Source organism: Pteropus medius, unplaced genomic scaffold, assembly GCF_902729225.1.
Source record: "Pteropus medius unplaced genomic scaffold, Ma_sr-lr_union100, whole genome shotgun sequence".
NCBI classification, from domain to species: Eukaryota; Metazoa; Chordata; class Mammalia; order Chiroptera; family Pteropodidae; genus Pteropus; species Pteropus medius.
Genome location: NW_024342473.1, coordinates 19,832,704 through 19,860,653, shown reverse-complemented (window position 1 = coordinate 19,860,653; position 27,950 = coordinate 19,832,704). Strand labels below are relative to the sequence as shown.

At 35.5% G+C, this 27,950-nt stretch overlaps 1 protein-coding gene and 1 non-coding gene across 3 annotated transcripts in view; both read left to right on the top strand.

Annotated features, from left to right (window-relative positions):
• The window catches only part of TEX9 (testis expressed 9), a 57,794-nt gene that overhangs the window by 14,699 nt on the left and 15,145 nt on the right, over positions 1-27,950 (top strand). For both annotated transcript variants that reach the window (XM_039865511.1, XM_039865510.1), the window contains 4 exons: positions 1,379-1,557; positions 4,246-4,328; positions 4,693-4,866; positions 20,515-20,649. In XM_039865511.1, coding sequence (XP_039721445.1) covers positions 1,379-1,557; positions 4,246-4,328; positions 4,693-4,866; positions 20,515-20,649 — 571 coding nt within the window. The remainder of the gene's footprint in view (positions 1-1,378; positions 1,558-4,245; positions 4,329-4,692; positions 4,867-20,514; positions 20,650-27,950) is intronic.
• LOC120604763 (small nucleolar RNA SNORA62/SNORA6 family) lies at positions 21,926-22,073 on the top strand. Its single transcript, XR_005653412.1, has one exon. It is a non-coding gene; the product is annotated as a small nucleolar RNA SNORA62/SNORA6 family (small nucleolar RNA).

Sequence of the window (27,950 nt, the reverse complement as noted above, 5' to 3'; positions counted from 1 at the left end):
CTATAATTAGAACCTAAGTGTCTTTTTCTGCCTCGTTCTCTCATATACTTTTTGAGCATTTAACAGGGCACCATATCTTATCGTGTATAACGAGATAAAGAATGATTTGGCATGCTCTAAATAAGACTATAGTACAATTATAATTTACGTTCTGTTGTTTTAATGAGAAAGAATTTGAGACTGTTTTTAGTATTTTAAGCATAAAATGGGACCCAAGAGGAGGCTCTTTGGATTGGAGACCTTCTAGAAAAGAGGGGTCACATCTGCAGTGGGTTGTACCAACCAACCTCTTATTTACAGTAAGTTATTAAATTTATGTATCTTATTACCCAAACTGATAATTGCATTATAACTCTGGAAAAATCTTTTTTAATTCTTGTGCCTTTTAATTGGCTAAGTAACTTTTTTCCCCCCCAATAAAAGTGAAAAAGTAGAGTGAAAGGATAGGAAGAGAAAATCTGAAATTGATTGAAGGTTATATATACTACATGCATTAGTACATACGCGCATAACTGGAAAGGGTTATCTTATTTTTAGGTTTTAAAATTACTTTGTAAAAAACAGTTGTTTTTCTAAATAGAATTCAGTAGCCTTTGTTTATGTGTTAAAAGTAGGTTAGACTTAAAATAAGTTAAAAATAAGGCTTTTGTAACCATAAACTTGATGAGTTAGGCCTGGCACATTCCTCAAAGCCTTTAGAAATGACTTATTTCATATTTCTTCCCTTCATAAAAAAAAAAAAAAACCAACATTTTGATCAACTTTGATCCTGATTAGAATATATTTCTTTAGGTTGAAAAATTGCTGAGTTTGACCTAATAACTGTTCACTCTGTAATTCTTTCTCAAGAGGTATTATTTTTCAGTGTTTGAAGAATTATGGCTAGAGTGCTATCAATTTGTATAGTTCTTCTCTAGCAGCATGTAAAATTAAAAGCCACAGGCTAGTTTGGTCCTAGGAGGCCAAGTTCAGTACTCTTGGTTTTGATGTTTACCTATTTGAAGGCAGTATCTAGACGAACTGGTCCCGTAAAGCCTTCTCTAACTCTGTGGCTGTATAATCCCTAAAGATTGAAAGTCTGCTAAGCCTCTTATAATAGTCCTTGAAAGTATCAATTATAGATTTCAAAAATTTAAAATTTATAATAATTTTGATCTGTTTTTTAACTTGAATAAAAGTCATATCTACGAGTCATACTACTTTCTATATTTGTAAAATATAATGTACATTTAACATTTTTATTTTATTTTATTTATTTTTTTCTTATAGTGACATTGGTTAACGAAATCCAGTAAGTCTCAGGTGTACAATTTAGCAGTAAGGTGTATATATATATTGCATTGTGATAATGTACATTTTTTTGTATTTTCTTTTTTAGTATAAAATTGAAATACCCTGATGTACAGACTGTCAATGATGTTGCCATTCCGGAGGATTTCTCAGACTTTTCTTTTGCAAAAACAGTTAGCAAAATTGAAGAACAACTGGAAGAAGAAGGCTTACCTGATTATATAGAAGATGATATTTTTTGTGGTGTTAGTAAAGACATTGGAACAGGTAGGTTTTCTTTTGTTTATTTTTATATCAAAATTACTAAGAAAAATATATTCGGGAACTTTTTTTTTGCATTTAAAAATGTATCAAGATGCCTTGCATTTGTTTCAGAATCATCTAGCGGGATGTGTTGAGAGGAATGAGTGGAATTATAGATGAAATAAAATTGATTATGAGTCAATAATTGTTGAAAATGGATGATAGTTAAACAGAGTTTCATTGAACTAGTGTCTTTATTTGTGCACATATTTGGTATTTTTTATTATAAAAAATTTAAGAATGCCGTATGGTATTGTTTCATTGACCACTTTTCAACTAAGTTAAAGCTAATCATTAAAACATTAAAATTAAAATGTTTTCTTGAATTTTTTTATTTAATATTACTGTATTCTATTTATTGCATGTAAATTAACACATGCAAAAAGGATAAATGAATCGTTGATATATTTTCAGGTCAAGTGATCAAATGAGTTTCTAGTGAATGTAAAATGATGTAAACTCATTTTCTTCATACCACTAGAAAAATATTACAAAGTTTAGATCATCTAAAAACATTATTTTAGTTACCAGTAATGCCTCTAAAATTGTTAAAGTTAAGCGGAACCACCTATGCTATTGTAAACAAAAAATGAGATTATTGAGTGTATATGAACTATATGCTGAACTATAAGTAATTATGAGTTCAGTCAAGCTACTTAGCCCTTCTGAAATAGCAATTTATTAGTTTGAAACTTTAGCAGTTTGTATTAGATGATGACAAAGTTTATCTTTAAAATTCTGATTCTGTGAAAATCATAACAGTTATATATGTAATGATTATTGTGCTGTATGCTAGTCATAAATGAGCAATTTATTTATGTACTTATTATATTTACTGACCTATCTAAGCTTTCTGGGGCTAGTTGTGAGGGGGGAAGTTAAATGAAGCAGGAAGTTGCCTTTATGTCTCTGTTAAGATGCCTTCAAGGACATGAATGGTCAGATGTTGGCTGTTTCTCAGTACACAGTCACCCATAGCCCTATTACAGTGTTCCTTCTCTCCCAGATACAGGGAATTAGCACAAACTACTGTAAATTACTATTTTAAATTGCAGAATCACCTCTCTGTCGCTTTGCCTTCCTATCTTCCTTTTTGATAATTTTTGGCCTTGGAGTCTCCTCTTTTTTATTCCAGATAATTGCCTAGGGTTACATGTGGTGGAGTAAGGAGGCAATCAAAAAGTAGGTTAGCAGCACGGATTGCTTTGTAAGACTTAAAAGTTAGAGTGGGATGGAGAGGGACGTTAATGCTGTGGCCCTGCAGAGAAGAGAGCAGTCAGCTCCTTGACAACACTATTAAGGATAGAGTTGGGGAGAGAAAGAGATGGAAAAAGCCATGCTCTCCCATTCTTCCTTCTTTTTCACTAGAGACCAATTACTGCAAACTTCACACTTTTGAATTCATCATTTTCCTTCTGTCCCCTGCTAACCTGACGTTACATGAGAGGCTAGGAGAGTTGACGCTAGAGAAATCGAGGTGGCTTAGAACCAAAGTTTATTATCCCCATGGTAATACTGGGGACACTACCTATTAGGAGCTTTGGAAGTGTGTATGGAGATGTTTTGTGCTCTGCAAGATTTATTCTAGTAACTCCTCACAGACAGTTCAGAGTGTTAACTCAAGGTAAGCTCCATGAGGGCAATGCTTGCTTGTAATATCCCTACTATACCTGGAACATAGTAGAGACTTAATGTATATTTTTAGAATAAATTATTGAATGAATTACTAGGGAGTTCTAAGTTCATTTTTCATTTTATTTACATTTAAAAGCCTATAAACCTCAAAGATTTACTGCCGATGTTATTAAATAAAGAACTTTTGCTAGCAATGAAACACCAAAGGTAGATCTTAACGAGGGTTTGTGGGAGAAAGTTTCAGCAGTAAGATGTTAGTGTATTTCTTTGTTTCTAAGATAGCTGTCCCCAACGTTTTTGACACCAGGGACCGGTGCTCCTATGAAAATCTAATGCCCGCCGATCTGAGGTGGAGCTGAGGCAGTGATGTTAGCGCTGGGGAGTGGCTGCAACTACAGATAAAGCTTTGCTCTCGCTTGCCACTCACCTCCTGCTGTGTGGCCCAGTTTCTAACAGGCCACAGACTGGAGCCAGTCTGCTGCCCAGGGATTGGGGACCCTGTTCTAAGACACATACAGTACATTTTAACTTCTGTGAAACTGGGATGTATCTTAGAGTCAAAGGCATTTTATAAACACAATGGTTGGATTTGAAGTAGTTTTGCTAGAGAGGATTTGTATTTATTTCTGCCAAACACTTGGGGACATTACTGACTTGAGACCACTTTAGATTCTGTTTGAGGTGCTTCGGACCACCTTGGTGAGTATAAATTCAGTATTCATACTTACATGAATACTGGTTTATGGTTCAGATTCTCAGGAGTGGTTTTTTGGTTGTTTTCCCCCTTTCTTTACTTGGTTCCATTGTTGAGATATAAACAGTTTGTTTCTGTTGGGTGGACTTGTTTTTTGTTTACTTTTTCATTAGTGATATTTAGGATCTTTAGTGTTCCCAAACAGGGATTTCCTGTTAGGCTCCCCATCTTGAGCATTTTTTCTCTCATAATATAATGGTCTTATAGTTGATGACATCTTAGATTCAGTGAAAGGCAATAAATATAATTATTTAAATCCACAGAAGCACAGATCAGATTTCTGAAGGCTAAACTTCGTGTTATGCAGGAGGAATTGGATAATGTTGTATGTGAATGCAATAAAAAGGTAAATTTTTAAAACTTTACAATATAAATGCTCTAATATTCAAACACAATTTAGGAGCAGTTTCAGTTATATTTTTAAAATAGTTTCATTGAGATATAATTCACAGTTAAATTTTGAATTCAAAAGTTGTTTGTAAAAACAACTTCATTCTGTGCTGAGATGTTGAATTTTTACACAGATAATTTTAAATATTTGTTAGCAATTAGCATTTTCTATATTTGACTTTCAAGTGTAAGCTATTAAATACAAAATATCAGACTTCTGTTTTTGAAGATGAGAATCAGAGATCACATGAAGTTCTGCTTTATGTTTTGATAGCAAATCTTGTGTGTTTTTTATATAATCTATAATTTCATAACTATAGGAAGATGAAATTCAGGATTTAAAGTCTCAAGTAAAAAATTTTGAAGAAGATTGTGTGAGACAGCAGCGAACAATTAATTTGCAACAGTCTCAAACAGAAAAATATAAAACTCTTTTCGAAGAAGCAAACAAAAAGTGTGATGGATTACAGCAACAGCTGTCTTCAGTAGAAAGGGTAATTATTTTGCTGTTTTTCCTAACCTAATGTCAAAGATGCAGTAAAACATTAGTTACATGTTTGTATAGCCACTACTTTGGGTTTAATTCTTTTGTTAATATTGACTAAAAACTCTCCCCCATATATAGGAGAATTTTTTTTTTTCAATTACTGTTAGTTTCAGGTGTACAACATAGGGATTAGACATTTATATAACTTACAAAGTGATCACCCTAGTAAGTCTAGTACCTATCTGACACCATATTTATTACAATATTATTGACTATATTCCCTGTGCTATATTTTACGTCCCCATGACTATTTTATAACTACCAATTTGTGTTTCTTAATCCCTTCCCCTTTTATACCTATCAAAACATTCTATATCTATGAGTTTCTCTTTTGCTTATTTTGTTCTTTGGATTCCACATATAAGTGAAGCCATATGTCATTAGTCTTCTCTGTCTGACTCTACTCAGCCTAATACTCTCTAGGTCCATCTATGTTGCAAATGGCAAAATTTTGTTCTTCTTTATGGCTGAGTAATATTCCATTGTATATATGTACCACCTCTTTATTTATCCATTGATGGACACCCAGCTTGCCTTCTTATCTTGGCTATTGTAAATAATGCTGCAATGAACATATGGATGCACATGTCCCTTCAAAGTAGTGTTTTGGGTTTCTTCAGATAAATACCCAGAAGGATTTTTGATTACTGAGGATTACTGAGTCCTTCTTTGTTGCTTATTATTGCCTTTGTTTTAAGGTCCGTTTTGTCTGGTATAAGTATTGCTATCCAACTTTTAAAACTTTTCATTTCCATTTTTATGAAATATCTTTTTCCATCCCTTTCAGTCTGTGTGTGTCTTTTGATCTGAAGTGAGTCTCTTTATAGGCAGCATAAGAGAGGTCTCATTTTCTTATTCAGCCACTCTGTCTTTAGATTAGAACATTTAATTCATTTACATTTAAAGTAATTGATAATATGTAATTATTGCTATTATTCACATTTTTATCTTTTTTCTTAAAGAAGTTCCTTTAACATTTCTTCTAATGCTGATTTGGTGGTGATGAACTCCATTAACTTTTTTTTTTTTTTGATCTTGGAAGTTCTTTATCTGTCTTTAGATTCTAAATCACAGCTTTGCTAAGTAGCGTAATCTTTGTTGTAGGTTATTTTTTTCATCACTTTGAATATTACCTGCCAATCCTGTCTGGCCTGCAAATTTCTGTTGAGAAATCAGCTGATAGTGTTATGGGAACGCCCTTATAAGGAACTAACTGCTTTTCTCTTGCTATTTTTAAGATTCTCTGTGTCTTAATCCTTTGACGTTTTAATTCTAATGTGTCTTGGTGTGCACCTCTTTGGGTTCTTTTTTGGGACTCTTTGCACTTCCTGTGCTGATATGTCTATTTCCTTTGCCAGATTAGGAAAGTTTTCAAGTTTTCAAAATTTTTATTTCTTCAAATAGGTTTTCAATCGCTTACTGTCTTCTCCTTCTGGTATCCCTATGATGCAAATGTTGGTACACTTGATGTTGTCTCAGAGGTCCCTTACACCAGTGGTCCCCAACCTTTTTGGCACCAGGGACCGGTGCTCCTATGAGAATCTAATGCCTAATGATCTGAAGTGGAACTGAGGCAGTGATGCTAGCACCGGTCCATGGCCCAGGGGTTGGGGACCCTTACTAAACTATCCTTATTTTTCTTTTTTCTCTTTGCTTGTCTGATCAGGTGTTTTCTGTGACCTTGTCTTCCAAATCACTGACTCAGTCATCTGCTTCATCTAATCTGCTCTTGATTCCATCTAATTTATTCTTCACCAGTTATTGTATTCTTCATTTCTGAATGGTTCTTTTTTTATGACTTCTATATCTTTGTGTAAGTTCTCACTGAATTCATCTGTTCTTCCCTAGGATCATTGAGCATCTTTATAACCAGTGTTTTGAACTCTGTGTCTGGTAAATTGCTTGCCTCCATTTTTTTTAGTTATTTTTCTTGAGTTTTGTCCTGTTCTTTCATTAGGGACATGTTTTTTTGTCTCCTCATTTTGGCTGCCTACTTGTGTTTGTGTCTATGTATTAGGTAGATATGCTACATCTCCAAATTTTGGCAGAGTGGCCTTCTGTAGTAGGGCCTAGTGACGTATTCTCTCTGGTCACCTAAGCTGGGTGCTCCACGGGTGTCCCTTGTGTGGTTTGTGTATGCCTTCTGGTTATAGTTGAGCCTTGATTGCTGTTGGCATATCATTGAGTGGTATTGACCCCCAGGCTGACTCATTGTGCAGACTGGCTATGACTACAAAGAATGATCTCTTGTATGGGGCTGACTCCTACAGACTGAGATTCACTTTAGCTGGGCTCTGATGCCTCTGATTCCAAGTCCACCATTGGGTGTGTCATTTGTAGAGTTGGTTAGGTGGTACTTCGTGTTATCTGAAGCTGGCCACGAGGTATGTTGATTCTGGGGCCTCTTGGAAGGAGGTTTGGTGCAAACCAAGGTCAGCTGCAGCCCGTGCCTGGTCCAGGACCACCTGGTAGGTGCTACAAAGTAATTTGTGCCTGTGCTGGTGTTGGAGGCTCCTTTAAGGCTACCCTGTGAACTGAAGACAACTGCCACTAGTGCCAGGTGTGGGGCCACTTAGCAAAAGAAATATAGGGCATAATTGAAATAAGATACTGTTTGGGGTTTGTGGACCTTTGAGCAATTTAAGGAAAGTCTTCAGCATTAACTGAGGCTGGCCGCTTGTGTGGAACAGCTGCTGATGATGTTTGAGCCTGATGGGTGAGTTAGGTGGGGTGGAGTTTCAGGGAGTCACCAGAGTTGGGTGAGCAGTGTTAGGCAGGTTAAGGGGGACTCAGATTTGGCATTCACCTGTGCCCACAGGCTGGGTGGGAAGAAGGCACAATAAAGGAACAATGGAGCTTGCCAGTGCTTCCTGGAGAGAGCTGCCCTGACTCCTGCCCCTCTACCCTTAGCCCTGAAGCTAGTTAATTCGACTCCTTCCCATATGTCCCTGGCACTTTTCAAGCAAGTGAGTCTGTGAGCAGGCCCTTTAAGATTTGCAATGCCCAAGTCTCTAGCAGCCTATTGTCTGTCTCAGACATAAACCCCATTGGTCTTCAAGCCAGACTTATGGGGACTTCTATTTCTGGCACTGGTGCCCTGAGATGGAAAGTCCCATGTGGGGCTGGGACTTCTCGCTCCTCAGATGGGACCTCCACAGCCAAGATATCCCTCCTGATTCTTAACCACCACACTGTGGGTGTGGGACCAGCCCATTCTTCATCTCCATTTCTCCTACCAGTCTTGGCGTGGCTTCTTATTTATATCCTTAGTTATAGGAGTTCTGTTTTCAGGTCATCTTCAGGTGGTTCTCAGTGATAATTGTTTTATAATTTAGTTGTAATTTTGATGTGATTATGAGAGGAGATGAGCACTGCAATTACCTTCTCTGCCTTCATGACAGGAAGGCACAAGCTTAGTCCCTTTAAAACCTGGTTTTAAGTTTTGCTAGGGTGTGTCTAGAGTAGCCTCAGGAATTGTTCAGTTGTACCACTAAGGCTTTCCCTAAAGAGACCTTCCAGGATCTCACCGAGTGCCCCAGCTGATCACTCAAGACTGTTCATTCTGGCAAGTAGAGCTCAAATGTCTTCCTGCTATGTGTGAGCTATGGGAATTGTTCTATTTACAACTCCGTGGTTGTTCTTTGCCTTGCCAAGCTTCCCTATGTGCAGGTGTGGCCTACTCCTCAGTAGACTCAAAGGATTTCCTATGTAGATTCCTTAAGTTCTTTCCTAATATAGTTTCTGCTTACTCGAATCCTCCACACAAATTTTGGCTAGCTCAGTCTCCTCCAGTTCTGATCTCTGTCTCAACTCAACAGACCTCTTATTTCTTTTTGTTTTCTCCTTCCTGTACCCACAGTGTGGATATTGCTTTTAGCCAGGAGTAATTGTAGGACTACCTCATTTGTTTACCTTCTTTCTGGGATCAACAATCCTAATATTTTCCAATATCTCTAAACAGTTATTGAGTATTTTGACTATTTTTTTCTAATTAGTTACAGTGTTTTTTTTTGTTTTGTTTTTTTTATGGTAGACCCTTATTATTTCATCATGGCTGGAAGCTTTAATATCTGTTTTGTTTTTCTGGTGAAATTAAAGTCAGTAGGTACACTGCACAAGGTTCTCTGACCATGGATAATGTCACATGAACACTCAGTAACTCACCTTTTTAAGAAAAAGTCTACTCACTTGTTACCTTGCTCCAGCTAAAATTGAGCTTTTTGTCATTTCCTAAAGATGCGTTGGTCTTTTCTGCTTTCATAGCAAAACTCCTCAAAAGCATTTTTTCAGCTTGAAGTCATTTCTTTATCTTCAAAAAAGCTTTTTTTCATTTTTATCTATTTTATACTATAAAGCCATGATATTAATGGTACCTTGTTTAATAGTGTACAGTTTATGAGTTGCTCTCATGTACAAATGTACATATAATAGTTGTATACTCTCATAATATTTTAATTATATATATCTTCCCCTTCCTGTGTTCTATATTCTCTTCTTCCCCAGCTTAGTTTCCATGATACACAATTATCCATTGTCTATATTTTTAATTTGCCTGCCTATGTGGTGTGTGGGTAAAACTCAACCCTAGTCAATCCTAATTTACTCCCTACTGCAGGCCTACTCATGACCAGTAGATTATGGCTGGACAAAAATACACTGCTAAGTGGATTGTTCCTACTTTAAAATTATTTACAAATATCGAGTGTAGTGCTATTTTCCTCTTCTACTTTTTGAGAGGTCAGTTCTCCCTCCCACTTTCAGAGGTGATTTATTTTTACAGATGATCTTTTCATCTCATTTTCCTATTCTCAGTTCATGAGTTTGCCCCCTATTTTACTAAGAAAACAGAATCAAAAGATAACTCTTCCTCATTCTATCACTAAATCTATTGATTTTTCTGCCTCAATGTCCATCTGTTCTGCTTTCTCCCTCATTATGATGCATTACTACCTCTTCTGTCTAAAGTTGATCACTTCACTGTATACTAGATCCCACACTCTCTCTTCTACTCAAAGACATTATTTCTATAATTATTCTGTCTTTCTTTCTCTTGCAAAAATCAGATTTACTCTATCTATTGGATTATTCACATTAGCATACAAAAATGCCATATAATCTCATATGTATATATATTTTAAAACCACTGTAGATCTCACATCCACCTCCTTCCCTATATTATTGTTCCCCATTATAGTGAAGCATCTTAAAATAGTTGTCTGTATTCAATGTCTGTATTCCTCATTTGCCATTCTCTCCTGAAACTCCTCCAGTTAGGCTCCCATCTCTGCTCTGCCTCTGAAACCATCCTTAACAAGGTCACCAGTAATTCACATTGCCAGTTCTAGTTAGTTATTGTTCCTCATAGTAATTTATATTTCAAAAATATTTGACATAGTTGATTAATCCCTCCTTGAAAAACTATTCATTTGGCTTTTGAAGCATTGCTGTCATGATTTTCTTCCTAATTTTTCTTACTTTTACATTTTGCAGTGCCCAAGGCTCAGTCCTTGGTTCTTTCATTTGTCTACATCCAGTTCTGAGATGCTCTCATTCATTCCCATGGCTTTATATACTATCCATTTGTTTGTCAACTCCACATTCTATTTCTTTCTCTGACCTCTTTTTTGAGCTCCAGACTTTTACATCTTTCTGTAAAGATAATAATATTGATATCTCTGGTTGGTATGTTAAAATTCATATGTCCTAAATGGAGCTCTTGCTTTCCCTGCTCTCTGTAAACCTGCTTCTCTTTTTCTTTCTCAGTAAGACTTCATGCCAAAATCCAAGAGTCATCCCAATCCTTCTCTTTCCCCACATCTATATCCAATCCAACAAGTTTTGCCAATTCTCTCTTCAAAATACATAGAGTTAACCACTTCTCAAAAACACATTACTTCTACCATAGCCCAAGCTACTGTCTTTTACCTGTATTATTCCAATGACCTCCTTCACTCAGTAGTAATACCACAGTAGCTGGAGCAATCTTTAAAATTCTTAGATCATGACACACAGACACACACACACACACCCCTACTTAAACCTTCCAGAGGCTTCCTGTGACATTCAGAATAAAATCAAAACTTCTAGGCAAGGTTTACAAGGTCCACCTAAGTTCCCCCTGCCTGTTTCTGCTACCTCAAGACCTAACACTATGGCTGTGTCACTCAGCTGAAGCCCCATGGACCACCTAAGTGGCCTATGAATATGCTAAGTGGATTTCTGCCTCAGAGTCTTTGTCTTCATTGTTCCTTCAGTCTGTAATTCTTTCCTCCAGATCTTTACACGAATCATTCCTTCATTTAGAAGCCTTCCCCCTAACTACTTTATCTTAAATAATTATGTCCTTCCCCCATTTCTCTGTCTCCTCACCCATATTTTTCTTCATAACCCTTATCACTACCAGATTACATGAGTGTGTACATATGTATGTGCTTCTCATCTCTCTCTTCCTCTACAGGGAAAACTTTATGAAAGGAAAAATTTTGGTTAATTATCATGTGCTCATCATGTTGAATAGTACCTGGAACCTTGTAAGTGCTTGATAAATGTGTTGAATAAGTAAAGTCTTACTCCCAATTTCACACGTGGAAACTCAATCTACCACAGCTGGCAGGTTATCAGACTTCAAGTTTATTGGTTTTTGTTTCTTGTTTCTAGAACTTTATCTGATCATTTATTTGTCCTCATTGTATTATTCCTCATTCGAATTATTATGATGATTTACGTTACTCTTTTTTAGTTTTTTAAATTAAAAAAAAAATTTTTTTTATTATGTTGACATTGATTAATGAAATCCAGTAAGTTTCAGGTGTACAATTCAGCAACAGTAAGGTATATGTATATTGCATTGTGTGTCATTGCCCAAAGTTAAATTTCTTTCTGTCACCACATATTTGACCCCTTTTACCCCATATACCTTCCCTCTTCCCCCCACCCTCTGGTAACCACTAATATGTTGTCCGTGTCCATGAGTCTCTGTTTTTCATGTTTGTTGCTTTTAGATTTATATCACACATATAAGTGATATCATGTGGTTTTCAGCTTTTTCTGTATGGCTTATTTCGCTTAGCATAATTATATCAAGATCCATCCATGTTGTCACAAATGGCAGTATTTCATCATTTCTTATGGCTGAGTAATGTTCCATTGTATATTCAATGGACTTTTGCATATTCCATTGTATATCCATAGTTTCTTTATCCAATTATCTGTTATAGGACACTTTAGTTGCTTCCATGTCCTGGCCACCGTGAATAATGCTGCTATGGACATCAGTGTGCAAATGTCTTTTCAGATATGGGTTTTCAAATCTTTGGGGTAAATACCCAGTAGAGGGATTGCTGGATCATACGGAAGATGAATTCTTAGTTTTTTTTGAGGAACCTCCATATTGTTTTCCATAGTGGCTGTACCAATTTGCAGTCTGACCAGCAGTGTATGAGGGTTCCTTTTTCTCCGCATCTTCTCCAACATTTGTTATTACTTGTCCTGATGATTATAGCTATTCAAACAGGTGTGAGATGGTATCTCATTGTGGTTTTGATTTGTATTTCCCTAATAGCTAGCAAAGTTGAGCATCTTTTCAAATATTTGTTGGCCATTTGTATGTCCTCTAGGGAGAAGTGTCTATTCAGGTCCTCTGCCCATTTTTTGATTGGATCATTTGTTTTGTTGTTGTTATTGAGTCGTATGCTTTCTTTGTATATTTTGGATATTAGGCCCTTATCGGAGGCATTGCTTACAAATATATTTTCCCATTCAGATGGTTTTCTCTTGACCTTGTTGACAATTTTTTTTCCTGAGCAGAAGCTTTTTAGTTTGATGTAGTCTCATTCATTGATTGTAGCTTTTACTTCCCTTGCCTTTGAGGTCAAATTCATAAAATCCTCTTTAAGTCCAAGGTCCTTGAGTTTAGTTCCTATGTTTTCTTCTATGTATTTTATTGCTTCAGGTCATATATTCAGGTTCTTAATCCATTTTCAGTTAATTTTGGTGTATGATGATAGACAACAGTCTAGTTTCATTCTTTTGCAGGTGGCTTTCCAGTTTTCTCAGCACCATTTATTAAAGAGGCTTTCCTTTCTCTACTGTATACTTTTGGCTCTTTTGTCAAAAATTATTTGCCATGTAAACATGGGTTTACTTCTGGACTTTCGGTTCCATTCCACTGGTCTGTGTGTCTGTGTTTCTGCCAATACCATGCCGTTTTGATTATTGTCACTTTGTAGTGTAATTTCAAGTCAGGCAGAGTGATGCCTCCAGCCTCGTTCTTTTTTCTCAGGATGGCTTTGGCAGTTTGGGGTCTTTTGTGCTTCTACACAAATCTGATGATTTTTTTGTTCTATTTCTTTAAAAAATGCTGATGGGATTTTGATGGGGATTGCATTAAATCTGTATAATGCTTTAGGTAATAGGTCATTTTCACTATGTTGGTTCTTACAATCCAAGAACATGGAATATCTTTCCATTTCTTTGTATCTTCTTCAGTTTCTTCGAATAAGGTCTTATAGTTTTCATCAGATAGGTCCTTCACATGTTTCGTTAGATTTATTCCTAGGTATTTTATTCTTTTCGTTGCAATTGCAAAAGGAATTATTTTTCCACTTTTCTGACAGTTCATTATGAGAGTATAGGAATGCTATGAATTTTTGAACATTGATTTTGTACCCAGAAACTTTACTGTATTTGCTTATTGTTTTTAGTGTTCTTGTGGAGTCTTCAGAGTTTTCTATATAGAGAATCATGCCATCCGCAAATAGTGGCAGTTTGATTTCTTCATTTCCTATTGGATGCCTTTTGTATCTTTCTCTTGTCTGATTGCACTCTGTAGGACCTCCAATGTTATATTGAATAACAGTGGCAAAAGTGGACAGCCTTGTCTTGTTCCTGATCTTAGAAAAAAAGCTTTTAGTTTTTCACCATTAAGTATAATATTGGCTGAGAGTTTGTCATATATGGCCTTTATTATGTTAAGGTTCTTTCCTTCTATATCAATTTTGTTAGTGTTTTGATCATAAATGGATGCTGTATCTTGTTGAAGGCTTTTTCTGCATCTATTGATATGATCATATGATTCTTGTTTTTTAATTTGTTTATGTGGTGTATCACATTAATCTATTTGCATGTGTTGAACTATCCTTGTGCCTCTGGGATGAAGCCCACTTTATTGTGGTACATAATCTTTTTAATATGTTATATTTGGTTCGCGAGTATCTTATTTAGGATTTTTGCATCTGTGTTCATGAGAGACATTGGTCTGTAGTTTTCTTTTTTTGTATTATCCTACCAGGTTTTGGTATCAGAGTAATACTGGCCTATAAAATGAATTGGGAAATATAGCCTCCTCTTCAATTTTTTGGAAGAGGAGAGTAGGTATTAAATTGAGGAGAATAGATATTAAATCTTCTTTGAATGTTCGGTAGAATTCACTGGTGAAGCCATCTGGTCCTGGACTTTTACTTTTTGGTAGGTTTTGATGATTGTTTTATTTTCCATACTGTTGATCAGTCTATTTAAATTTTCCAGTTCTTCTTGATTCAGTCTAGGAAGATTGTATTTTTCTAAGTACTGGCCCATTTCTTCTAGGTTATTAAATTTGGTGTTATATACTTTTTCATAGTATTCTTGTATGATCCTTTGTATTTCCGCGATATCAGTTGTAATTTCCCCTCTTTCATCCCTGATTTTATTTGTGTCCTTTCTCTTTTTTCTTTAGTGAGTCTAGCCAGGAGTTTGTCAATTTTATTAACCTTCTCAAAGAACCAGCTCTTTGTCGCATTTATTTTTTCTATTTTTTTTTTCAACTTTATTTATTTCTGCTCTAATTTTGATTATTTCTTTCCTTCTACTGACTTTAGACTTCATTTGTTCTTTTCTCTTTCTTGGTTTGGAGATAAGCTTGTAATGATATGAACTTTCCTCTTATGACTACCTTTGCCATGTCCCCAAAATTTTGATATGTTGTACTATCATTATCATTCGTTTCTATGTATCTCTTGATCTCTCTTCTTACTTCTTCTCTGACCCAGTTATTCTTCAGTAGCATGTTGTTTAATCTCCATGAATTTGTGGTTCTTCCTGATTTCTTTTTGCAGTTGATCTCTAGTTTCAAAACATTATGATCAGAGAATATGGTTGGTATGATTTCAACCCTCTTTTATTTGTTGAGGCTATCTCTGTGTCCTAGTATGTGGTCGATATGTCCAGTTGGTACAATGTGTTATTTAAGGACATTATTTCCTTATTGATTTTCTATTTGGATGATCTGTCCATATCTGTCAGTAGGGTATGGGTATTAGGTCCTCTGCTACGATAGTGTTTTAGTCTGTTTCTCCCTTTAGTTTTGTTAGTACTTGCTTTACATATTTCGGGGCTCCCTGATTGGGAGCATAGGTTTTAATAAGTGTTATGTCTTCTTGGTGCATGATTCTATCATTACAAAGTATCCCTCAGTATCTTTCTTTACCTTTTTTATTTTGAAGTCTATTTCATCTGATATTAGTACCGCTTCTCCCGCTTTTATCTGAATGCCTTTTGCTTAAAATATCATTTTCCATCCTTTCTCTTTGAGTCTATATTTGTCTTTGGAGCTGAGATGTATCTCCTGGAGGCAGCATCTGGTTGGGTTTTGTTTTTTGATCTATTCTGCAACTCTGTGCCTTTTTATTGGTGAGTTCAGTCCTTTTACATTTAGGGTAATTATTGAAATATGAGATCTTTTTGTAGCCATTTTATCTTTTGCTTTCTGGTAGCTCAGTGTTTCTGTTGCTTCCTTATCCTTGTGTTTCCATTTTTTTAATTTGGTTTGTTTTTGTGGGTTTTCTCTCTGTTCCTTCTTGTTTTCTGTTATGTACTTCAGTTCTGAATCTTTAGCATGTGGTTACTGTTATGAATATGTAAAGGATAGTTATATATATACACCCATTTTCTTCTGCATGTTCTTAATCTCCATTTCCTTTTGTGAATGTAGATCTTTGAATCCTCCCCTTTTCAGTCATTGTTGTTTCACTTTGTCCCTGTGTATGCTGAACGTTCATTACTATCTTGCTATAGTAATTCTCTTCTTATTATTTAAGCTTATAATGCCCTGTTCTTGGTAAAGGTTGCACTCCTCTGCTTCCGTTTGCCTGATAGTCACCTTATGCTATATATATGTGTGTGTGTGTGTGTGTGTGTGTGTATACACACACACACACACACACACACACACATACATATTTTTTGGTCATTTTGTTTTAAGTGAGCTGACCCCTTTTAGTATTTCCTATAGTGCAGGCCTCGTAGTAGAGAATTCCCTCGATTTTTTTTATATCTGGGAAGGTCTTTATTTCTCCTTAATATCTAAAGGAGAGCTTAGCTGGACACATTATTCTAGGCTGGTAGTTCCTTTTACTTAATATTTTGAATATGTGATTCCACTCCTTTCTGGCTTGTAAGGTTTGTGCTGAGAAGTCTAACGATAATCTAATGGGTTTTCCTTTATAAGTTATTGCTTTCTTCTCCCTGGCTTTCCTGAGAATTCTGTCTTTGCTGTTGATTTTTGATAATTTTAATACAATATATTTTGGTGAAGACCTTTTTGGCTTGAGATAATTGGGTGTTCTGTGGACGTCTTGAATTCCAAGCTCCAGCTCATTCCTTAGATTTGGGAAATTCTCGTCAGCTATTTGTCTGAAAACGCTTTCTAGTCCCTGCTCCCTTTCCTCGCCTTCGATAATGCCCATTATTCTTACGTTTCATCTCCTGATGTTGTCAGCTAGTTCTCGTATTTTTCTTTCATTATTTTTCATTCTTTGGTTTATCTTCTTCCTTCTGATTTATTTCTAGATTGTGTCTTCAATATCACTTATTCTTCCTCCATTTGGTCGACTCTATTTCCTAAGCTTGCTACTTCATAATTCATGTATTTTAGTGTGTTCTTCATCTCCAGAAGTTCTATTTGGTTCTTTTTTAGGGTTTCAGTCTCTCTACTAAAAAACTCATTCTGCTGATCTAGTTGTTTTTGTTTTTGTTTTTTTTCAATTCCTGGAATTGTTGATATGAATTATTTTCGATCTCATTACGTTTTTCCAGAAGTACCATCCTGAATTCTCTGTCATTTAAGTCTCATATTTCTGTGTTTTTAAGCTTGTTTTCCGGAGAACATCTTGGTTGTTCATGGCATTTAATGGACTATTTCTCCACCTGGACATCAATGGAAATGTATTCTGCTTTTTTCCCCCCAGAAAGAAGATTTATCATATAAAAGTCTCTCTTTAGCCTGTTGCTAAGAAGGCGTTTTCCTTTTGGTTTCCAGTAGGTGTTGTCTAAGCCTCTTGGATCCCTGCTTTATATATAGCCTTAATAATGCATTTTTTTCTTATAAATATTCAATCACTATTGCTACCCTCAGTCTCAGTCCCTGTCAGTGTCATATACAGTTTTGGTAGCGTTTGCTCAGATTCTCCTGGTGTTTGGTTTTGGAGGATATTGGGGGAGGCGCCCTCTGAGTTGGAGGATGGGGGCTGCAGCTTGGCTTCATCTTTTGCAACTGCAGCTGTTAATAATCAGCTGTTGCCTCTCTGCCGTCCCCACTTTCCTGCTTTCTGACCTGGTCCCTGGGCACTGCCACTGTGTGGAGCTCACAGCTCTCTCAGGCATCTTCTTTCCTACCCCTACTCCTACAGGGAGCTCTGGCTACGAGAGGCACTTCTTTGTTTCTCCCAGTCTACCACCTGACTCCCGAGGTTTTGACCTGTGGTAGCTCTTACTCGCAGATCCATTGCTCAGATGTGCTTGTGTGCAGGTTGGGTGCTTTTTGTTGAGTTTAGTTGTTCAGTTTGTTGTTGTTTCAAGGGGAGAGATCTGGGGACATCTCTCACTCTGCCATGCTTCTGATGTCACTGAGAATTTTTTAAATTCTTTATGCAATGGACTAGGAATGGTCCCATATTCCATTCAGACAGTCTGTAAAACACCTTGCTCTCTCAAGACTGGGTCTTTGAAAAAGGCTCTGGCTGTAATTTGCCTAAGTGAAGGTGTTTTGTGAGTATTTAGTAGGTCTAAGTGCTAAAGCTTTTACATGGAGGAGCCAGGCTCAGCAATTGCTTCCCCAAATTATAGTGTTCACCAAGACAAAAGGTCTTGATTTCCCTTCTCTAGTCACCAACAAAATGCTTCTCTCCCTAAGAATTTTAAAACTGACCACAGTAAGAAAAGGAGTGGATCTCGCTCTGAAAATAGACACACTGGCTTTTAATGTTAAGGATTAACTGCTGTCTCTACTAGGCCACAGACCATCAAATAGAATAACCTTGAACCAGTTACAAAACCCGTAACGTTCTTACGAAAGTGATCCTAGTCTCTAAAATTCCTAATTCCCTTCAAATGGAAGGTCTAGAATGAAAAACTTGAACTCTCTTGTCAGTCCCCAGCTTTTAGGCATTATTAAGGCTTTATACAAAGTTGTCAGCATTCAGGAAAGGCTTTCAAACTCAATTTGTGTTACTCTTAAAGCATTTACTAGATTTTGTCTTTTCCTGTGGCTACTGATAACTTTTTCTCTTTTTGCCTTCTTCTAGTATTATATGAATGCTTTAAAATTTGAGAGAATGGTAAATTATTTCTCCTTGAATCTCATAGTAGTTGAGTGTTAAAATTAGATTTGATTTTATATAAGTTATCTAGCTTTTTCTTTTAAAATTAATGTAAAATTCAGGGCTTCAGATTTTTCATAAATTTTTTCTCTAGAAATATGAAAACTGCCAAATTTTTTGTAATAATAGACTTACTTTATTGAGTATTGTCAGGATCCAAGCTCTCTCATAACAATATTGGTATCCTGTCTGCATTTTATAAAAAGTACTTGAGTATGATTGAAAATAGAAATGTTTTCAAGTTTTCAAAAAGGTTTTTCCTGTCTTTAGTGGATTTACTTAAATAAGAAAATTTCCTGCTTTACTATTCTTCTGATTATCTATTTTCTTTTTCACTTCTCCCATGAAGAGGGACAGACAGTATTGATTCCGTAGTAGGGGACATATGTGGTGAAGGATGGTTTTCATTTTTCTGTGAAGTAGGTTACAAAGTTACCAAGAATTGTGGACTTTGTAGCTAATGAGAATCTCTGCATTTTCCATGTGAACAGTGAGATAAATTGGGCTTGCTCTTAGTGTAAGCTACCACCCACAAAGCTGTGAAGAAGGCTGGTGATAGCAGATGGTATTCATACACAGTTTGATTTGTTTAGAAACTTACATAAAGAGCAGCATGTGTTTTGTTTAGTTTTCCCCTTAATTACTCAGAGCCAGAGAGATCAGTTTTGAAATAAAACACAGTGATACAGCCAGGAGAAAATGTATAAAAGAAGAAAAAAGAGAACTGTATTTTTAACTGTATCATTTCAATTCCATGATATTTATTATGTTTTTTGTATAAGGCTCTGTACTAGGCATTGCAGGCTGTGCAAAGAAGAGTGAGTTAAGTATCACAAAATAAATTCTGTTCAATAAACATGTCACCAGTACCTCTTACATGCCACTACAGTGCTGGGAATATGGAAATTAAGACAGTTCTTATCCCCAAGAAGCTTACTCTATAGTGAGGAGAATGAACTAAATGGGTAGATTCAGTTCCACACAATAGGTACTTTGATATATGTATACCAAGATGCTATATAGAAGCTCTGAAGAAAGGGTACTTAATCCAACCTGAGAGGATAGTGAGGAATATAGGGAAGGCTTCTGAGAGGAGGTAAAACCGTAGTGTACAGCCCTAGCTGAGTCTTAAAGGCTGAGTAGGTGCTAGTCACGTAAAAATGAGGATGAGGTAGGAATCAAGGCAGAAGGAAGAGCATGAGCAAAGGCTCAAAAGCAAGATACAGCATGACTGTTTGACAGATCCAAGTACTGCTGACATAGCCAAAAGGAACATCTGGGGTTGGATATGAGATTATGGTGCCAAATTATGATGGAGTTTGGAGTTTATCCTATATGTACATGTTTCTTTTGATGTTAATTTAAGTTTGGCCTGCAGATTCTCTGCAATAGCATCTCTTAGAATATTTGCAGAAATGCAGGTCTAAACCCACCCCAAAATGTAAAAAATAATCCATAGGATCTGTTGTTTTTGCTCAGAATTGGGATTTCTCTATAAGACTAATGTTGAATGCTCTGTATTTAACAATTATTTTTTTTAAATGATATACCTTGTCAGTTTTACACAACAATATTTATGTGGGAGTTTATGCCTTACATTGGTGTTTTGGGAGGTTCCCAAAGTAAGAACTATAAAGAGTTGCTTATAAAATATAGAGGATATTTATATTGTATCTTGGGGTCAATAAAGAGAGGCAGAGAATTACTAACAATAATTTGAAAGCCTAATTTATGACTGTATCTTTGAAGATATATTTTTCTAGTACCAAGTCAAGAATTCCTTGAGACCTCTATCACTTAGTGCTCAGCCTCTAATGCTCTGTGCGTGTGTGTGTATGTGTGTGTGTGTGTGTGTGTGTGTAAAATTTGGGAGAAAGCAAGGAATGTGAAAATGGAAAATGTTGCAAAATAGTAGAGGAAACATATTTATAAATGCTCCATATATCTCTTTTACTTTACAGGAATTAGAAAATAAAAGACGACTTCAAAAACAAGCTTCCACTAGTCAAAATGCTACAGAAGTTCGCTTGAATAGAGCTCTAGAAGAAGCAGAAAAGTATAAATTGGAGCTAAGCAAATTAAGGCAAAATAACAAGGTATGGAAAAATTGAATAGTTATATTAATGATTACCTTTGCTAACTTCCTCTTTTATGTAAGAATTAATAGTTTTTACATTATAATTCTCATTGTCATGGTGAACATTTCTCTTTTCAAAAATACATTTGTTATCGATATGTACATTTTCAGTAAGTTAGGATTATATTGCTTGGGCTGTTGCCGTGATTGGGTGATAACATAACTATTTGGAGGATTCATTCATTTTTTTCATTCAACAAATATTCATATGTTTTTTACACTCAACACATATAATACTATGCCCATATTATATGCCATATTATATACTTTTTCTAATCTCTGGGGATAAATGATGGGGAAAAGTCTCTTGTATCTCAAGTCTGTTTTATCCTTCTTTGAGGCCCAATTTTCTAATATATAACACCAGGGGCCATTTTATAGGTCAGTGGTTCTCAAACTTGAGCAAGCACTTGGCGCACTTGTTAAAACATAGGTTGCTGGGCCCTACCCACAAAGTTTCTGATACAGTAGGCTTGAGAATGTGCAGTTTTAACAAGTTCTCAGGTAACACTGATGCCACTGGTTCTGAGATAACATTTTGATAACTACTGTTATAATTACTGTATTCCCAGTATTTAGCTAAAGGTTGTCATAGAATTAGCACTCAATTTCTAAAATATCTGTTGAATAAATGAAGGCTTAAATACTGATGTGTGCGAAAACCTTTGTACACTCTGTAAATATTGGCTATTAGTTTTTGGTTCTGCGTCAACCTGTAAGTGATGCTCCATTGGCATCTCTCCCTTAGGACAATATTTAAGAATTTAACAATGGCTTGGATAATGAAATTAGGAGCCACCTTCATTACATACACAAAATGATATGTTTTTGGATTAAATTAGTAGCATTATAGGACATAGAACAAAACTGAACTTGATAAGTCCTCCGTGTTTAACAGGCAAATATGTTACAGTGACTACAGAGCTTTAAGATATCTTGTGAGACAGTTTGTATAATCAGGCTATGTTCATATTCAAGAGCCATTGATGGCATGATGACAGGGATTTATTAATAGAAGTTATTAAATGAACAAGTTAAAAAGTCTTGCCTTATTTCTAACTTTTCTCTTTGAGGGATGTTTTTGGGATATACAGTAAGTTATTCCTTGGGGTCTAATATATATAAGGTTTTCTTTTGTGAGCGGGTATATTTTTTTCCATTTTAATTCTTTGTACCTTGCTTCTCATTCTGATTAGACATGTAATTAGGTAAGCAATTAAAATTATTCAGGTCTATATGTTTAATAAGGTTTCCTGAGGCCACTGACAGGCCGATGAACTCACAAGTGTAATAGGGTGCTATACAAGGGGCAAGTTTTTCATTAACACCATAAGGGTCTCTGGCCCAATGAATGGAGTTTGATAAGTAATACTTGCTACAAGTGAAGAAGAAAAAGAAAAAAAAAGAAATAAGGTTTCCATAAAATAAAACAAGATTGCCTCATAGTCATCAGAAAGTTAGATTTATTTAAAAAATAATAATAAACTTATCATCCGCAGAGGTTAGGAAACCAAGTAATCTGGCTTTAGAGTGACTTTTGAAATGATGTCAATCAACTTAAACCAGATGCTGCATGAGTGCAAGAACCCCAACTATCTCATTCACTGCTGTGCCTCAGTGTATGGAACATAATAATTGCCTCTGAAACACACTGAAGGAAGGAATGATGAAAGATTCAAGAGGGATGATGTGATGGTTTAACTGGAATTCTACTTAAAAACAGGACATTTGATAGAAATATTTATGAGGCCTGCTAGGTGCCTGCCAGATCTTTATTAGAGGCTAGAGATGTAAAAGTGATAAAAAATAAATGTGGTCCTAGTAGTCAAGCACCTTATGAGTGAAGAAATTGGATGTCATTTAGACAATTCATCAAACAAAAGTAAAGGGCAACTGTAATAAATGCCATGATGGGGGTACATGGTGCTTTAAGCAGGTAACCAGGTCAGTGAATGCTTTTTAAAAATATAATGTTAAACTAAGATCTTAATAACATATAGGAGTTATGTGCCAGGGAGAGGTTGTGGACACAAGGACTAGTATGTAAAAAATAGCTCTATGGCAGGAAAGAACAGAAGGCAATAAAAGGCAGGAATGGATGTGAAGGGAGTGTTACACAGTGAGACTTCAAATATAGGTAAAGGCCAAACCATCTAGGTCTTTCAGGTCATGTTAAGTATTTTCCATTTTATCCAAAAAGCAATGCAAAGCCACTACATGGCCATTTTGAAAAGCATTAGGGGAGACTATGCTGTGATCAGATATGCATCTGGAAGGTATTTCTCTGTTTGAAGAGTGGAGAATTGATTGCAAGGAGGCCAGAATGAATGCAGATAGACTGGTTAAGAGTAACTATGTGAGACATGATGATGTAGCTTGGATTAAACTGTTAGTGGTAGAAATGGAGAGAAAGCAGTATTGAAACATACACCTAGGAGTGAATATCACTAGGATATGATGATGGACTATATATGGGATCATGAGAAAAGGAAGCTTAAGGGGGGATGTTTTGACTTCTAGTCTTCAGAACTAGATACGTGGGGCCATTCACTGAAATAAGCAACACAAATAAGTTCGAGGAAGAAGACTGAGTTGTTTCAAACCATGTTAAATTTGAAGATACTCCAAGAAATCCAAGGGGGGATATGAAGATTTAGGGGAGAAGCCTGCCCAGAGATTGTAGCAGAAGCCACTAGTGACTAGGAAGACAAGATTAAGAGGAGCGATGCAAGAGCCCAGAGCTGAACCTTGAAAAGTTCCTGTACAATATTTCCAAAGAAGTCATCAACATTGTCGACTACTACTGAGGAGTGGTCAAGTTCTATAAGAACTGAAAAAATTGGCTGGGTTCAGTAACACAGAAGTGACCTTAGAAATGTTTTGATAGAGTGATAGGGAAGAAGCTAAATTCAAGGAGGATGAAAAATGAATACAAGTGAGAAAATGGAGACAGTGGGTATATGTAATTCTTTCAAGAAGCTTAGCTAAAGGGTAGAGCTGGAGGGACATAAAGGAATTGAGTGAATTTTTTTTATTGAATTACTTTCCATACAATAAAATGCATATATTTTACATGTATAATTTTATGATTTGGGGCTTTTGTACATCTGTGTAACTATCACTTTAATCAATATATAGAATATTTTCACCACCCCCCCAAAAGTAACCTTGTCCTTTCCAGGCACTATATCCTCCTCTCAGAGATACTACTGTTCTGATATTCCTGTTCTTGAATTTCATATAAACTGAATTGCACAGAATGTTTTCTTTTGTGATTGACTTCTTTCACTAGGCATAATGTTGAGATTTAGCTGTTGTGAGTTGTTTTTTCCCTTGATCAATCTTGTTAATGCCTTATCAATTAATCTTTTCAAAGAACCAACTTTTGGTTTTCTGTTTTCTGTTTTCTATTTTCACTGAATTCTCCTTATATTCTCCTGTCTAAAACTTAAATTTATTGGGATGACATTGGTTAATAACATTATATAAGTTTCAAGTATACAATTCTATAATACATCATCTGTATACTGCACTGTGTGCTCACCACCCAAAATCTAGTCTCAGCATGTATTTGACCTCCTTTACCTTCATCCTCCCCCAATCGCCTTCCTCTCTGATAATCACCACACTGTTGTCTGTGTCTCAGTCTGTTTGTTTTGTTTGTTGCTTTCTGTTTTATATCCCCCATATGAGTGAAGTCATATGTTTCCTGTCCTTTTCCATCTGACTTATTTCACTCAGCATGATACTCTCAAGATCCATCCATGTTGTTGCAAATGACAGCGTTTCATTCTTTCTTATGACTGAACAGTATTCCATTGTATGTACTACATCTTCTTTATCCACTCATCTGTCAGAGGACACTAAGGTTGTTTTCATGCCTTTGCTACTGTGAATAATGCTGCAATGAACATAGGGGTACATATATTTTTATGAATAAATGTTTGCAGATTGTTCTGGTAGATACCCAGAAGAGGGATTGCTGGGTCCCTCTGTGGTAGCTTTATTGTTAATTTTTTGAGGAACTTTCATACTGTTTTCCATAGTGGCTGTACCAATTTACATTCCCACCAGCAGAGGGTTCCTTTTTTCCACATCCTCTCCAGCAGCTGTTTTTGTCTTATTGATAATAGCCATTCTAACAGGTGAGAGGTGGTATCTCATTGTGATTTTGATTTGCATTTCCCTTATAGTTAGTGAATTTGAACATCTTTTCATATGTCTGTTGGCCATTTGTTTGTCTTCTTGGGAAAAGTATCTGTTCAGGTCCTCTGCCTATTTTTTAATTGGATTGTTATTTTGTTGAGTTCTGTGTGTTCTTTATATATTTTGTATATTAGCCCCTTATCGGAGGTGGTGTTTACAAATATCTTCTCCCATTTGTTTGGTTGCCTTTTTGTTGATGGTTTCCTATGCTATGCAGAAGCTTTTTAGTTTGATGTAGTACCATTCATTTATTTTTGTTTTTACTTCCCTTGCCTTTGGGGTCAAGTTCACAAAAGCCTCTCCGAGACCAAGGTCCATAATTTAGTACCTGTGTATCTTCTATGTATTTTATTGTTTCAAGTCTTATATTTATGTCTTTAATGCGTTTTGAATTAATTTTTGTGTATGGTGTCAAATAGCAGTGTAGTTTCATTCTTTTGCATGTGGCTTTCCAATTTTCCCACCACCATTTATTGAAGAGGCTTTCCTTTCTCCATTGTATGTCTTCAGCTCCCTCGTTGAAAATTAGTTTTCCATTTACGTGTTGATTTATTTCTGGGCTTTCATTTCTGTTACATTGGTCTCTGTGTGTGTTTTTCTGCCAGTACCATAATGCTTTGATTATTGTTTCTTTGTGGTATGATTTGAAGTCAGGGAGTGTGACACATTTGCCTTTTCTTAGAATTGCTTTGGCTCGTCGTGGTCTTTTGTGGTTTCATACAAATTTGATTTTTTTTGTTCTATCTCTCTGAAAAAATGTTATTGGGATTTTGATGGAGATTGCATTAAGTCTGTACATTGCTTTAGATAACATGGCCATTTTAACTACATTTAACTTCCAATTCATGAACACAAAACATCTTTCTATTCCTTTCAAGTCTCTTAGTTTTCAGTGTATAGGTCCTTCACTTCCTTTGTTAAATTTATTCCTGGGTATTTTAATCCTTTTTGTTGCAATTGCAAATTGCATTTCTTTTTCTGATATTTTATAGTTGGTATACAGGAATGCAATGGATTTTTGTACATTGATTTTATATCCTGCAACTTTACTGTTTATTGTTTCTAGATTTTTGGTGGAGTCTTTAGGGTTTTCTATATATAGAATCATGTCAACTATAATAAGAAACAATTTTACGTGTTCATTCTAAATTTGGATGACTTATTTTTATCTCTTGCCTGATTGCTCTGACTAGGACTTCCAGGACTATTTTGAGTAACAGTGGTGAGAATGGGCCTACTAGTCTTGTTACTGATCTTAGAGGAAAAACTTTCAGTTTTTCACCATTTTATATAATAGTAGCTGAGGGTTTGTCTTTATTATATTGAGGTATATGGTCTTTATTATGTTGAGGTATTCTCCTTTTATACCATTTTATTGAATATTTTAATCATTAATGTATCTTGTCAAATGCTTTTTCTGCACCTATTGATATGATCATATGATTTTTATTTATTTTGTTAATGTGGTGAATCACATTGATTGATTTCAATATGTTGAACTCTACTTGATTGTGATGTATTATCCTTTTAATGTATTGCTGTATTCGATTTGCTATTATTTTGTTTAGTATTTGTGTATCTATATTCATCAGAGATATTTGACTATAATTTTCTTTGTCCTTGCTAGTTTTTGGTATCAGGGTGATGTTGGCCTCATAAAATGAATTGGGAGATTTTGCCTTGTTTTCAGCTTTTTGGAAGTTTGAGAAGGATAGGTGTTAAATAGTCTTTCAATCTGTGGTAGAATTCACAAGTGAAGCCATCTGGTACTGGACTTTTGTTCTTTGTAAGGTTTTCGATGACTTTCGATTTTCTTACTATTGATCAGTCTATTTAGATTTTCCAGTTCTTCATGATTCAGTCTGGGAACATTATATATTTCAAACAATTTATCCATTTCTTCTAGGTTATTGAATATGGTGGCATATAGCCTATCATAGTATTCTTGTATAATCCATTGTATTTCTTTGGTATACATTGTAACTTCTCCTTATCATTTCTAATTTTGAGTCTTTTCTCTTTTTCCCTTAGTGAGTCTTGCCAGAGGTTTGTCAATTAATCTTCAAAAAATCAGCTCTTAGTTGTGTTAATTTTTTCTACTGTCTTTTTCTCTATTTTGCTTAATTCTGCTCCAAATTTTATTTATTTTTTTTCTTTCTATCAATTTGGGGTTTCATTTGTTCTTTTTCTAGTTCTTTAAAGTAAAACGTTAGATTGAGATTTTCCCTGTTTCTTGAGGTAGGTTTGTAATTCTATAAATTTTCCTCTTAGTACTGCTTTTGTTGCATCCCCAAAATTTTGATACGTCGTATTATTGTTCTCATTTGTCTCTATGTATCTTTTGATCTCGTATTTCTTTCTTTGACCCAGTAGTTGTTCAGTAGCATGTTGTTTAATCTCCACATATTTGTTTTTCTCAGCTTTCTTTCTGCAGTTGACTTTGAGTGTCAAACTGTTGTGGTCAAAGAATATTTTGGTATGATTTCAATCTTAAATTTATGGAGGCTAGTTTTGTGCTCTAACATAGTCTGTTCTTGAGAGTGTTCCATATGCACTAAAGAAGAATGTATATTATGATGTTCTAGGATGAAAAGCTCTGTAAATATTGATTATGTCCATTTGGTCTAATACATCATTTAAGGCTGATATTTATTTATTTATTTTCTGTTTGGATCATCTATCCATTGCTGTCAATGGGGTATTTAATTGTGTTTTTAATTGTGTTTTTGTCAGTTTCTCCCTTTTGTTCTGTTAGTAATTTCTTTATATATTTTGGTTCATATATATTGGATGTATATGTATTGATAAGTTTTATGTCTTCTTGATGTATTGTCTTTATCATTATAAAATGTCTCTCTTGTTACCTTTTTAATCTTGAAATGTATTTTATCTGACATAAATGCAGCTACAGCTGCTTCCTCTGGATTCCTTAGAGTATCATCTACTTACTTTGACTCTGTGTTTATCTTTGTAGCTGAGATGAGTCTCCTTAAGGCAGCATATAGTTGGGTCTTGTTTTTTAAATCCATCCTGCTACTCTGTGCCTTTTAATTG